Source organism: Vanellus vanellus (assembly GCF_965231255.1).
Source record: "Vanellus vanellus genome assembly, chromosome: 1".
Lineage (NCBI taxonomy): Eukaryota > Metazoa > Chordata > Aves > Charadriiformes > Charadriidae > Vanellus > Vanellus vanellus.
This window is the reverse complement of record NC_138905.1, coordinates 164073909-164087704: the sequence shown is the minus strand read 5'-3', so window position 1 is coordinate 164087704 and position 13796 is coordinate 164073909. Positions and strand designations below refer to the sequence as shown.

Below are 13796 nucleotides of genomic sequence, written 5' to 3'. Positions count from 1 at the left end.
TCATGTCTTTAAAACAAAAAACAATTAGCCATGACATTCATTCCACTTCAAAACTACAAAATTTAAAATAACCATCCTGTTACGATATTTATTTATTTATTATTTATAGTACTATTATGATATGATCTGGCTCCTGAAAGAAGATACTGGAATATTGGAAAATTTACTTATTTACATGGTATCCTTGGGATACTTATTTACTTGGGATATTTTACTATAAATTTACTGTAAATTTCAACAATTTTTAATACCCTTATATATATATAAGCCATATGCAAAATTAATATACCCCTTTTTGTTAAATACTTCATGCTGTCTGAAATTACAGCACTTTTATCTTGTGAGTCCAAAAAGGAGAAAGTAGAGAAGTCTTCCACATCAAATGGAACTGCAAAATGTAAAACACAACATGTTAGACTTTAAAAAGGAAAATCATAACAACAGCCAATCCAAGAAAAGTAGTTACCAGATATGGATCTGAAATGTATGTATCTTCTTTCTGCTCCAAGAATAGTGGGGTTTATACGGGAAACTACATTGTGCTGATCCATAAGAAAATCTATTGCATTTATATGATCATTTAACAAACCCTGTAGTAAGAGAAAAGAAACTATAATAGTACAGATTTAATTTTACACAAAGACCAAGTATTTGTACAATCTTCCAACTGAGCTTAAATCTTCTATATACACCAAGTTGTGGACAATTTTAAGTCAAAAATGTATAAATATCACCCAGACAGTATGTCAAAATACCAGATACACATTTTTCAATGAACAACTGCAGTACATTCTCAGTTTCTGGTTAAAAAATTCCATATGATTGCTATATACTTAGCTGATCCTTCAACCTCATATAATCTAAATATACTGTTCCAGAACCATGGCTGCAAATGAATGTAATAATGTAATTTCAGTTGTCATGTTATTTATTTCAAGCCATGTCATTATAAAAAAATAATATATAAACATGACTCAAACAATCCACTGCCAAATATTTCATCCTGCATGCATTCAGAAATGTTGAACATACCATGAACACTGCCCTCTGGAAGAACCCGGTGGCATCAATAATCTTCTGAAGAATAACTGTCTCTAACTCTGCAGCATCCATCTCTTCTCTGTTAAAGGGCACGCCATTAAACAGAGCTTGAGGCAATGGACCCAGGCCAGTCTTTTTATAAAAGGTTGCTCCTGCCTGATCATATCAGAAATATCACAGGATTAAATAGACTGTGGCTGACTGTAGCAAAAGATGAAACTCATATCAAGGGACAATGAACTCTACTCTCCAAGCTCTATTCACTGTCATACCTTCTCATGAGTAGCAGGGACAAAAGAGGAAGTTTGGAAACCAAATGGGACACACAGGACTCATTTCTCAAACAGAATGACAAAAGAAATTATAGATCTATATATGGGATTTTAAACTTTTGCTTTATCATCTTGCTGAGAAATATTATTTTATTTTGCTTAATATTCTTAGCATAAAAGTAAATAACATTGGAGAAGGACTTCGAGACAGTCACAGTTCGAGGTGGATCAACCTAGACCGTTTCCCTGAAGACAGCACCCCCAAGCCCCTCAAAATGCTTTTGTGTTCAGAAGCCAAGCCTTATTTGATAAGAAAGCAGAACAGGCTAATTTTTTCCCCAAACAGAAAATTCAGTGAGACAAATAGAGATTAAAACGTATTTTAAGTAATCCCTCCTTCCTATTCTGTACCCTTTCATGTTCTCTTTCAGTGTCACTTTCTGGATGGCTACAAACTCTATGGCAGTATCTATGCATCCATCTTTCTGTCCCTCCTCTGTCTCCTCCCTGATCTTCACCACAGTCTCATAATCCCTGCTTATACAGGGGGATTCCTCCTGGTGGGTCTCTGTCTACTTTTCTTCCTTTAATATTCTCTGTGGGAAGCTTTCCTCCCCTAAGCGTATCCAGCTGTTTCCAGGGCAGATTCAAATTGCAGTTCTTTACAAGGCCTCCGTGAAACTCAGTGAGGAACAGGCAGCATAAGGCAAACAGCACCTTTTTTTTCTGGCTGCCCAGATGCACCTTTTTAAAGGAACATAATACCCTCCATACAACCAATTTAAAAAGGAAACAAAAAAAATGGATGGCATGTGTCAGAAACACAAGATTGTATAGACAGCATGGCTGAAGAAACACGAAGGAAAACTATTTTTACATGTAATTTTGCAGAAAATTATCTCCGTAATCAATTATAGATAAAAATGTCTTCTCTACAGCCTTTCAATCAAAATCCATAGCGGTCTTTCCCAAAGGAAATTATAACCAGAAAGCACAATTAAAGGAAACAATGATTTGCCTAGAAGACAGGCTTCAGCTCCTCACCCAGAAGATACAGGTAATATATCTGCAGGGCGAGAGAGACTCCTTGACACGCTTACTAGAAAAAACACTTGTGCTCCTGAAAGCAGCAGGCTTTTTTTATACTGTGAGTAGTAATGCAGAAATCCTTTCAACGTTTCTGCTAATACCTGAATGGTGGCTGAAGAAAAATTTAACTCAAAGACACTGTATTTACTTGCTTTAGCAATTAGCAATCTTTCAGCTCGGCAAATGCAATGAATTGTGTACAGCAATAATTCTTACCACTTCGCTCTCAACATACCTTCCTCCCTTTATCGTATTCAGAATGAACACCTAGTATACTCTGAGCATCTGCGTCAGGGTATTCGCTTCTAAGAATATCCTTCACATGATTTACTGTTAGAACATTTCCATCTTTCACTTCATGGTACATCTATAAAAATTATAACAGAAAGAAATAAGTAAAATGTCATAAATTTTCAATCATATTTAATAAAAGTAAATAAACATCATCTTTTTACAGTGCTGTAGTAATTTTTATATCAGTATACTTTTATATTCTTTTATTGCTATACTGCTGGTTTTATATTGCTTTAGTAATTACCACCATTGCACAAATGTTCATTTTTTCATCAGAGATTAATCTATTATTATACCTATAGTCTAAATCTGAAGTGGCAAAGTAAATACACTGAGCTGAATGTGAAAGGTTATTTCTCTCCGCTGATTAAAGAAGGAATCTAAATTCTTACTACAAACTACCTAACCATGGGTAGTTCCCTGAACCTATATGGGGTGAATCCAAGCCTGAATTAGTCACTGATACTTTTTCCTACAGTGGTAATTTTTCCTTACTAATGCTATTTTATTTCATAGCATCAGATTTTATTACTTTCATCAAACATACAAAAGAAATTTGAAGTGAAAATTATTCCATCCATCTCTTTTCAAATGAGGAACAGCACATTTGTTTCTACAGGACTGAATATCTCAAACCTTTATTTTATTGATTCTATTTTTGTTATCTTGTAATTGTATTTATCATCCCCTCCTTTTTATATTATGAAACAAAGTAAATAGAGGAACACAACATTTTAAAAGGCACACTGTAAATTAATGTTTTGTGATCTGGTTATGGATCATAGACATGGATGCGTGTCAGCTCCTAACACTTCTAGATTTCTATTTATTTTCCAAGGTACTCCCAGTTACTTCAATTCCTTTAATCTTAAGCTCTCTGAGTTTGCCCATGACATTAGTTTCTAGGCACTGAACAGAATAATAGAAAACAAAAGTAAGAAAATATGTTATCCATTAATACCATATTCTCTGATATAATAGTGCCTGCAGAGTCTTCACGTAGACTGCTCACTTTACTTCTCTCCATTCACCTCTTGTCTCTGAAATTCCCATCTTTACACGAACCTGCATTCTCTCACACAGAAAAACTGGCTCATTCATTAAGCTGCAATCCTGAAATATTTAAGTTTTCTAAACTCATGAACAACTCAAACATGACCAAAAAAGAACTTATCTTACTCTGTTTCACTTTCTACACCAGAGAACAACCAAGAGTGTTTCAAAGTTAATAGGATTGCCAAAGTGACATTAAAATGCGTGTTCTCCAAGAGATACAGAACACAAAGACACATCACGTTAACTCAAATAGTATAGAATCATTTTGCACAAGACTACACTGAAAGCTGTAAGGTATGCATCTACTTTTTTACGTTCTTGAAGAAAGCCTGTAGAGCAGTAAAATGACAAGAACAAGTTTGTTTCCAGAGGAGGAATATATTTCTGCAAATCATTCTATAGTGTATCAATGCTACACATGTTTTAATACTTTGTTTCCATGTAAAGTAAATGCAAATGTATCATGTTGTCACAAGGTAGCAAAATCCTAACTATATAGAAAAGTAATAAGCTTTAAAAAAAGGAGGTGATTTCTTGTGAAAGAACTAACATTAATTATCGAGGTAAAGGCTTGAGAGGTGTCAGATTCCTCTGCAATGTAATTAAAAGTTCTCCAAAGAGCTATTCCAGCATCTTCATTTCCATCAATTTCTTCTTTAGTACTTAAAACGAAAACAAATCCAATTCTATAAACAAATAAAAAGAGATCATAGATTTTAAAACAATATCAGTTTCACATACCTTCTAATACCAACAGAGAAGAACAAGATGTTTGCATTTAAGTAATCTTCAAGTCCAGCATGTAGGCACAAAAAGATGACAGTAATTAAGATTTTTGAGAGTTATTAGGATTTACTCATAGCCCTTTCTTTCCTTATGTGATCAAAGGTTATGACACCATTTATGTTCCTGCCATCCTCTTTTAACCTTGAGTCTTTGATTTAGTTTGAGCATAATCTGTCTTTTTCCTGAAATGGGAGCCTTGAGTAGCTGCATGTAGACATGCTGGGGTCTTGATGCCCTGTCATCAATACATGCCATTCTTACTAGCCCTTCTCTTGCCTTTTTTACCTTCTGGGGCTTCTCCACCCTCCCATTACCATTCATTATCCATTCACAGCAATTTTAACACATCTACTACAATTCCCTACATTTCCATTAAATGAAGAAAGCCCTAGAAATATGAGGCTTGAGAGGAAAAAAAAACAAGAGAAAACTCCTATTGAAAATGGCATTTCGATACTGTTGTCATGAAAAAAAATGGGTTGATCAGGCCATCCTATCTTTACAGCATGAAGTGTAACAGAGATTTGATGTTCTACAATAGCAAGGGAAATTCAAGCCTAACAGCCACTTGTTTGTCTACACAAAATATTTTGATTAAATCGAGCATCATCGTTTGCACATGTAGCTCTTGAAGTCACTGAAAAGTTTGGCATGTACTCCAGAAAGCTCAAAAGTGAAAGACACTGATGCAAATATTCTATTTCTTCAGGGAATAAAGGCTTTGGGCAATGAGACAGTCTGGTGAAACAGACTGCAAATAGCGGCACAATGACTAAAGCGCAAAGTCTTTCACAGCATGAAGACCCAGGAGAGTTAAAATTGAAGATATTTGAAGTTATATTCTCTGCTGAGAACAAACGAGGATCCTTCTGGTCTCTCCTACACTACTTGAAAGGAGTTCTGATCATTACAGTCAGTTCCACCTTAGCTGGTATAGGAAAAGGACAAGAAAGATCCTTCCGTTGAGGATCTTTGGGACTGGCAAATTGACCTGGACCAGAAAACACCAGGCCAGTTTCTGACAGCAACAGGAAGGAAAGAGAGTAGACAAGCTGCATCTTGCATGCCATGTCACAAGCAATAGGTAGCAGGAACAAGAGTACAAAAATTTCAAAGGAAAATTTTCCAGTCACAAGTGAACAGAGCCCGTGTACACCCGTAGCTACAACATACAGATTCCCCAGAAGAGAAATATATGCGTATTCATGAACACAGCTGCCAGCATTAAGAGATGAAGACTAGGAAGATGGATTCTGCCAGCCACCTGGAATTTTGTGAACACAAAGCCATCAGAACCCTTTTAAGGATTTTGAAGCCTTCCACCGTCTGGTATTGATAAATTTTCTTAGAAGAACAGATACCCTCCCCTCCACCCCCGCACTTCAACATTAAGCCGCTTGTATAACGGGAGAGAGGAATGGGCAGAAGATGGCCAAAACTAGATATTTTTATGAATCAGAAATGGAGATTTTATGTGAATACTTTGCTGTAGCAGCAGTTCAGGGATCAACTTCACACAGTTTTCCAGAACACATACTTGAATCATCCCGCATATGTGCAGCTAATGCTATTAATACTAGGTCCGCAGCAAAATCCTCTACCATTAGCTGTCACTTCTCCCAAGATAAACCCAGCACTGCACAACAAAGCTTCTCCATGAAAAAATTTCCTACAGAAGCAGCTATTCAACTTTGTTCTCCTCTCCATTTACTTTTTTGCAAACCTACAGGTAGGGATGTCTTTGGCTGCCAAACTGCAAGCAAAACCACTTAATAATGTGCTAACTGGCTTACACAATCCCATCCATCTATGAAGTACAGCTATATAAGCTGTTGCCTATTCCCGACTACACACGACAGCAGTGCATGATGTTCTATACACAGCAGTCAGCTGAAAGCTTGAAAATTATGGCAACTACCAGAAAGAGGCAAATTGTAAGACAGAACAAGGAAATCACAGTCTTTCTAAAGGAGCATCACAGAGACTTAAAGGTGGTTTCTGCTATACAAAACACTGCACATCTTGCAAATATTTCCACAAAGCGTACAGTTCCACCATAGCTGCTACAAGAACATGAGAGCCCTACTGATCTCATGATACATGAGAGCAACTACAATGACATGGCAATCTGCAATGCTGAGCTCATGTTTCAGAAGACCTTCATATTTACAAGCGATAATTCAATGAGTTGACTTAGGAAGTCAGTTTTTCATCTGGACAGCCATTGCACATCAGATATTTTAAAACAATTAAAATGAAATCTTTCATATCAATATAAAATTGTTTAGATGGATGTTCCGGACATAGTCAGATGTGCATCAGATCAAAGGACAGAAGAAAGTAAGAAATACAGCAAGTTTTCTAAAGAAAATAAAAATAATTAATGCACAAAGACGCACCATGTTCTACAATTAATTGCTTCTCCCATTTTTACATCTCATGACTGTAAATAAATTTTCTTAAAGTCTTGTGTCATCTGGGTACAAGAGGAACAGTAAGCAAAGTCAGTAAAGCAAAATATTATATGACAGTGTAGACCCCATGGTTTGTCCACAACTTGAATACAGTGTACGTGGCTGCTGCTCTCATCTCAGAGGGTTCTATTAAAACTAAGAAAATTCAGAGAAGGACAACTCAGACAACAAAACAACCTTTGGAACAGCTTCCAGGCAAGGAATAACTAGTAACCTAGGGAAAGAAATGACTGCAGTTGAATGCGGTAGAGCTTTATAAAATCATGACTGGTATCTACAGAGTGGGAGAGACTGCTTAGTCTCTCTCCCAATTATAAGAGCTACAGAGACAGTAAATGAAGCTATTGAAAGTCTGGCTCAAAACAAATGGAGCAGTTCTACTTGCACCATGTAGTTCAACTGTGAAAACACCTGGAAAAGGATACTGTAGGTACTAAAACTTTACATGAATTCAAGGGGAAAAGAGAAAAGTTTATGGAAGAGAAACCCATTGAGGGTTGCTCAATATTTAGAAACTACATTTGGGTCTGGAATTCTTTGATCTCTGAATGCATGAAGGTCAGAAAAATACTCAGGCAAATTACCTGGTTGCCCCAATCTTTCTATGTTACCTAGGCAGCTCCTTGTGGCTTGTTGCAGACTGACCTAAATAGACCTTCAGTCTGACCTAGCTTGGCTGCTCTTACGCTGTTATGTATCAGAAAAGGCAAATTAGGTTCTAGGGTATATTCTCCTCAAGGACTGGAGCAGTATTGTCTCCCAGGTAGCAACAAAATGCACAGATAACTAATATCTGTATTCCATTATTTTTTTTGTCATTGAATGATAAAAAAAAACAAAACCAAAACAATGATCAGAAGTAGTAAACTTTAAGAGGAAAATGAAAAACCTGTAATTTATTGAGGAAATAAAAAGCTATTTCACAGGAAGATTTTAAATATTTAACATGGAATTCATCTTGCTGAACCTTGGATTGAGTTTAGACACCCTTCTCTTCTTTAATAAGCTGTGGAAATAAATAGGTACTTCTGAGACCAACTCATTTTTTCTTAAAGTAGGCATCTCAGATCAAACAGGTTCTCCCTCAGAAGTGTCTCTCTCTCAAATGATGACTAGTTCAGACTCAGACAACTAATTTTTACAAATTCAAAACTTGGTGAGGATAATCTCACTGTGGTCTTCAAGTATTTATATAAAAACAAAATTAGGTAAAGCAACCTCAATTAAAAGAAATAAATTCAAAAATGCCCTCAAATCATGCTTTATTTACAGAATATTTTGCTTAGAATGCAACTTCACATTGGCATCCGGTGGGACTATTTGGCAAGATAATTTTTTAGCAGAAGTTTGCAGTTCATTTTCCACACACTCAGGTGTGTTGTCCCTTGCAACCTATTTGCTTAAGAATACTTAATACCTGAGAAAGCTTAATACAAATGGGTAACCAATGCATCTTATTAGAATGTTGTTGCGTTGGACATCAATTGAATTCACATATTTGCCTTGCAGAATAGAAGATGAAGAAAAAAGGAAAACAACCTTCTTTTAGGACTTTTCAAGACTTTCAATTTTCCTTACCTAAGTGGTACATTATGATGATAGAATAATTCTGCCAGTTTCATATAATCCCCTGTATCTTCTTGGACAGGATCAACAAAAAGTACCTAAGAAGAAAAAACATATTATACGGCCACTATTTATTCTTGATGTCTGTTATTATTTTTTTTTCAGACATAAAATCTAAGATAAGAAAGGGAATTTCCAAAGGAGCTGTGGACCCCAACTGTTTTCAATTTCCTAGAGCATTCATTGTAAGAAAACATTAGGAGCATAAATGAAAATAACTTCAGAATTAATTAATTTGGACCAAATATTGAAAACAGGATTTAACTGTTTACTGAACTTCAAACCAAGTAATATCGCTACTCTCCTTTGAAAGACTCTGTGACAATACTTTGTTTTTATTAATGAACTTGATAATTAAAAAGTATTTAATGCTGATTTTTCTTTTATATCTTTCAACTTATTCTCTTCTGTTGTGAAAACTAAACTAAAATCAACAAAAAGAATATACTGACTTAAAACTTTAATTAAAAAATGGAGTATTGGGAAAGAATTCTTCCTTCCTGTCTCACACATCTTTGTATTCATTCTTTCACTTACTGCAGCTTGAAGTGTAAAATCAGATCTTTCAGACAGCTCAGAATCTAAAACAAGGATCTGTCTGCAAAGGTAGATTATCCTTATGCAGATTTAATTATGACATTGGTAACTTATTTATTCAGCTTTGCACTGCAACTCCCCTCAGTATTTATCATAACTTTGCTAGAATAGCTGAAATGCAGCAGAATAAATTTAAAAATTTCAAACACTTCCACCCCCTCAGATTATACTTAAATGATAAATTGTAGATTTCTGTAATACAGCTGTTATATACCACTGTGCCAATATTTAACTGTGAATACATAATGCAATCTACTTCATATTACACACGCCTCACACTATATTATAAACATACACTTTTTATTACATATTGCTTGTACTTAGGTTGTCTTTTCATATACTGAACTTCATTTCACTTGGATTGACTACATCAGTAGACAAGGGGAGAGCTACAGATGTCATCTATTTGGACTTCTGTAAGGCTTTTGACATAGTCCCCCACAAAAATCTTTCTCTCTAAATTGGAGAGAGGTGGATTTGATGGGTGGACTACTCTGTGGACAAGGAATTGGCTGGATGGTCACATACAGAGGGTAGTGGTCAACAGCTCATCGTCCAGATAGATAGTGGTGTCCCTCAGGGGTCCATACTGGGACCAGCACTGTTTAATATCTTCATCAGTGACACGGACAGTGGGATTTAGCGCACCCTCAGCAAGTTTGCTGATGACACCAAACTGAGTGCTGCAGTTGACACGCCTGAGGGACAGGATTGCCATCCAGGGGGACCTGGACAGGCTTGAGAAGTGGGCTCATGTGAACCACATGAGGTTCAACAAGGCCAAGTGCAAGGTCCTAGACCTGGGTTGGGGCAACCCCCAGCATCAATACAGGCTGGAGGATGAAGGGATTGAGAGCAGCCCTGATGAGAAGGATTTGTGGGTACTGGTGGATGAAAAATTGGACATGAGCTGGCAATGTGTGCTCACAGCCCAGAAAGCCAACCATATCCTGGGCTGCATCAAAAGAAGAATGGCCAGCAGGTTGAGGGAGGTGATTCTGCCCCTCTACTCTGCTCTGGTGAGACCCCACCTAGAGTACTGCATCCAGCTGTGGAGCCCTCAGCACAGGAAAGACCTGTTGGAGTGGGTCCAGAGGAGGGCCACAAAAATGGCCAGAGGACTGGAGCACCTATCCTATGAGGACAGGCTGAGGGGGTTGGGGTTGTTTAGCCTGGAGAAGAGAAGGCTCCAGGGAGACCTCATCACAGCCTTTCATTACGTAAAGGGGGATTCTAAGCAAAGATGGAAACAGGATTTCTACCAGTAGTAGCGACAATAGGGACAGAACAAGGGGCAACAGATTTAAACTAAAAGAGGGTAGATTTAGATTGGATATGAAGAAATGAGGGTGGTGAAACACCACAGATGTTACAGGGGAAGAGGTTGCCTAGAGAATTTGTGGATGGCCCATCACTGGAAGTGTTCAAGTCCAGGTTGGAGAGGGGTTTGAGCAACCCGACCTAGTCAAAGATGTCCCTGCCCACAGCAGGGGGGTTTGCCTAGATGATCTTTGAAGGTATCTTCCAACCCAAACTATTCTATGATTCATACAATTACCTTTTGTAATTTAAATTTCAATTTAAATCAGCAACAACTTTTTCCTTAACTTACTAAGTGATACAGAATGATACATACACAGGAAAAATTAGGCTACAAGACATTCATAATTAATATGCTTTATAAATTAAATCTTTATGTCCCTCAGTGCATCATCTCTATAACAAGGACTTACCATTACCTTCTCTCAGTAGTGTACTATCAAGAAAATTCATTGATAGTGGTGAATTATGTCTAGGTAGCATGGAAAGGGATAGAAAAGCACCCCACAAAACTGTGCCCAAGTCCGCTATTTTATAGCATAGGAGACAGAAAGCCATTGATTATATGGGGAGGATAAAATGAAATACTGAGAATTTGTTCATTCAGTGACTAGGAACTATGCTTTGCATTGAACACAGAAATGTCATCTGGGAAAAAATTTTGTGTTGTCATGCAGGTCAACATATTACAATACTGTACAAGGGAGCTGCAGCTATAGCTCTATAGCTGCAACATCAGAGCTTCCCTCCATTCCCCAGATTAATATTCATTTTGTGCTCTTTTTAAGCAAATTATATTTCACATTTTTCCCAGATAAGTACTCACTAGAGGCTAGCATTCATCAAAAATTACAAATAAGCTCAGTGGTGCTTCATTCATCATGTGGGAGTAGCTCATGATTTATTTTATGTTTTACTCCAAAAGATACAAAAAGTTTCCATTCCTCTGTCAAACTGTAACCGTATTGCATTTAGAACTTTATTTACATCAATTCCTGGGCAGAGAGGCTAAAGAGTGCTATTACATTATCCCATAAATCAGAAGGATTTCACAAGATATTTTTCCTTACAGGGTCGAAATAACTTGCTTTCTGTGTTCTTCAGTGCTAATCCTATGTATTCCTTTCATCTATATATCAAGGCAGTGGAAGTAGACCTTTCATTATTTTATGGCAGTCTTCAGTGACACAGAAAAGCAATCTCATTGCTTGAAAAGAAAACCTAAACCAGCAGCGAATCTTCCACAAAACTGGCAGCACTTTCTAAAATAGTCTTAAAATGGGGTATGCATTCCTCCTTTCCTCTAAAGGTTGGTGGCCTGCTGATGCAAAATTTCCATCTTTGTCTTTTGTCTCTGAATCTCAGCAATGGTGCTACTTCACCAATGGTAATGGTGACTATGAAGGGTTTCAATAAATCAAGAGGCTACTTTATAATACAGTCGGTCGCTCAGTATAAACAGACAAGATTAACAGCTTGCTAACAATGCCTGAAAACCAAGAAATACATGGGAATTAAAATACTGGGTTTTATCGCAGCACCTACAATAAAGAATATCTCAATTAATTGAGTTTGACATTCACAAGTTAAATGTCCTGAGAAATCAATCGACTGTAAAAATAGTTTCTTCTTGTTATAAAGAATACTCAGCTCTTATGATCAACAGGCTCAGGAACTCCAGTTTTAGGGTCTCTGTGTTAACTTCACCTATGCCCCTTCACTCCTACACATTTTGAAGAATTTAATTTGATGATGTAGTCCTGTACACATCTACTGTCTTTGTCTATTGTTATCCTTTTGTTACATGGCCAAATATACAGAAAAATGTAATGATATATATGTATTTACATCCTGATTAGAAAGAAAGTCCAGGTTACCAAGAAGGTCCTTTTTGTACAATGTAAAATTTAACTTTATAATTCTGGGAATGTTTCATAGAAATAAACCACCTCACCAAAACCAGATCTGTTACAGTCAACAGATGAAAGATGGAAACACCACTTCTGCAAATAGGACTAATAACCACATACGACTCACTAAACAAAAACTATTAGCAGACCCACATAGAAAACATGAAATTCTAACCTATGTTAACAATGAATACAGCATGTGTATTTTTCAATAAATTGTCTGTCCACATATTAATAAACTATGCAAAAAAAATAAGTTCTGTGAACTCACCAGATTATATAAATTGCGTCTAATCTGCTGTATAACTCCGGGAAATGTGGGCTTTAGCAGTTCCTGATAGCTTGCAGGCCATGTGCTATAGCTGTGATCTTGTTCTATATTATTAACCCACTAAAACAAAAAAGCCAGCCATTTAAAAAAACCCACATATTAACCACTGAATAAAAAATGTGTGTATAAATAAAGCTATTGTAAAACACATGGAAAGCTGTTTTATCTTCATTTTGAAATAGTAACAGAAAATAGTTTCTAAAATTAGGATTTTTTTCCTTCTCAAACGGTTCCGTTTTTTTATTTGCAGTACATAATAAAAATAATAATGAACAGCAAAGGAAAAAAGACCCTTTGTACTCTGTATCAGGATGTGAATAAACCGTTTTTTCAAGTGTGCAAACTAGTTTCACAATACAAAGGTTATAACAACATATCACACAGATATGTGCGTAACGCAGCATAACCACCTTGTAAAACAAATACAGTATTTATCTATAACCCTCAGGAGCAATTTGTATATAACAAAATAACTCATTAATATATGGCCAAATTCTTCTTCTACCTTTTCTGTGCAAGCCTGTCTACACTTGGCAAACAGAAGAGTAAAATGCAGTTCTTTCAGGTGAAGAAAATTACTATTTTAGTGCCTTTTTCACTGACATATAACCTTTGTAATGAAAACTGCATAAACTTTGAAAAAGAAGGGAAAAAACAAATCAAAGTAATTGGACTATTACAAACAAAATATTTAAGTTCTCCACAACTTAATTACCGTACCTTTAAAGTACATTTAGCAGTCTTGCATAATACAAGGATATTACATAGCTAGATAGCTATGAGTGTGCAACCACTCCTAGATAGATTCCTCTTTTTTTTTTTAAATATCCTACTTGTTAAAATTTTAACAAAGTATAAGCTAGAGAAAATTAACCCTAAAATGTATTGAAGAGATATCACCCTCCAAAATATTTACACTACTTATTGATATATGTGGTTTTATGGCTAGTATTTTAATTACACTACAAAAAAAAAAAATCTGTCTTGTACATAGCATCAA

The 13796-nt window shown here is 36.2% G+C and overlaps 1 protein-coding gene across 1 annotated transcript in view; it reads right to left on the bottom strand.

Moving 5' to 3' along the window:
- The window catches only part of UGGT2 (UDP-glucose glycoprotein glucosyltransferase 2), a gene marked incomplete at its 5' end in the record, with an annotated part of 93450 nt that overhangs the window by 42093 nt on the left and 37561 nt on the right, over positions 1 to 13796 (bottom strand). Inside the window, 7 exons of the mRNA XM_082495591.1 lie at positions 290 to 388; positions 467 to 590; positions 1033 to 1197; positions 2638 to 2769; positions 4303 to 4438; positions 8591 to 8676; positions 12737 to 12856. Coding sequence (XP_082351717.1) covers positions 290 to 388; positions 467 to 590; positions 1033 to 1197; positions 2638 to 2769; positions 4303 to 4438; positions 8591 to 8676; positions 12737 to 12856 — 862 coding nt within the window. The remainder of the gene's footprint in view (positions 1 to 289; positions 389 to 466; positions 591 to 1032; positions 1198 to 2637; positions 2770 to 4302; positions 4439 to 8590; positions 8677 to 12736; positions 12857 to 13796) is intronic.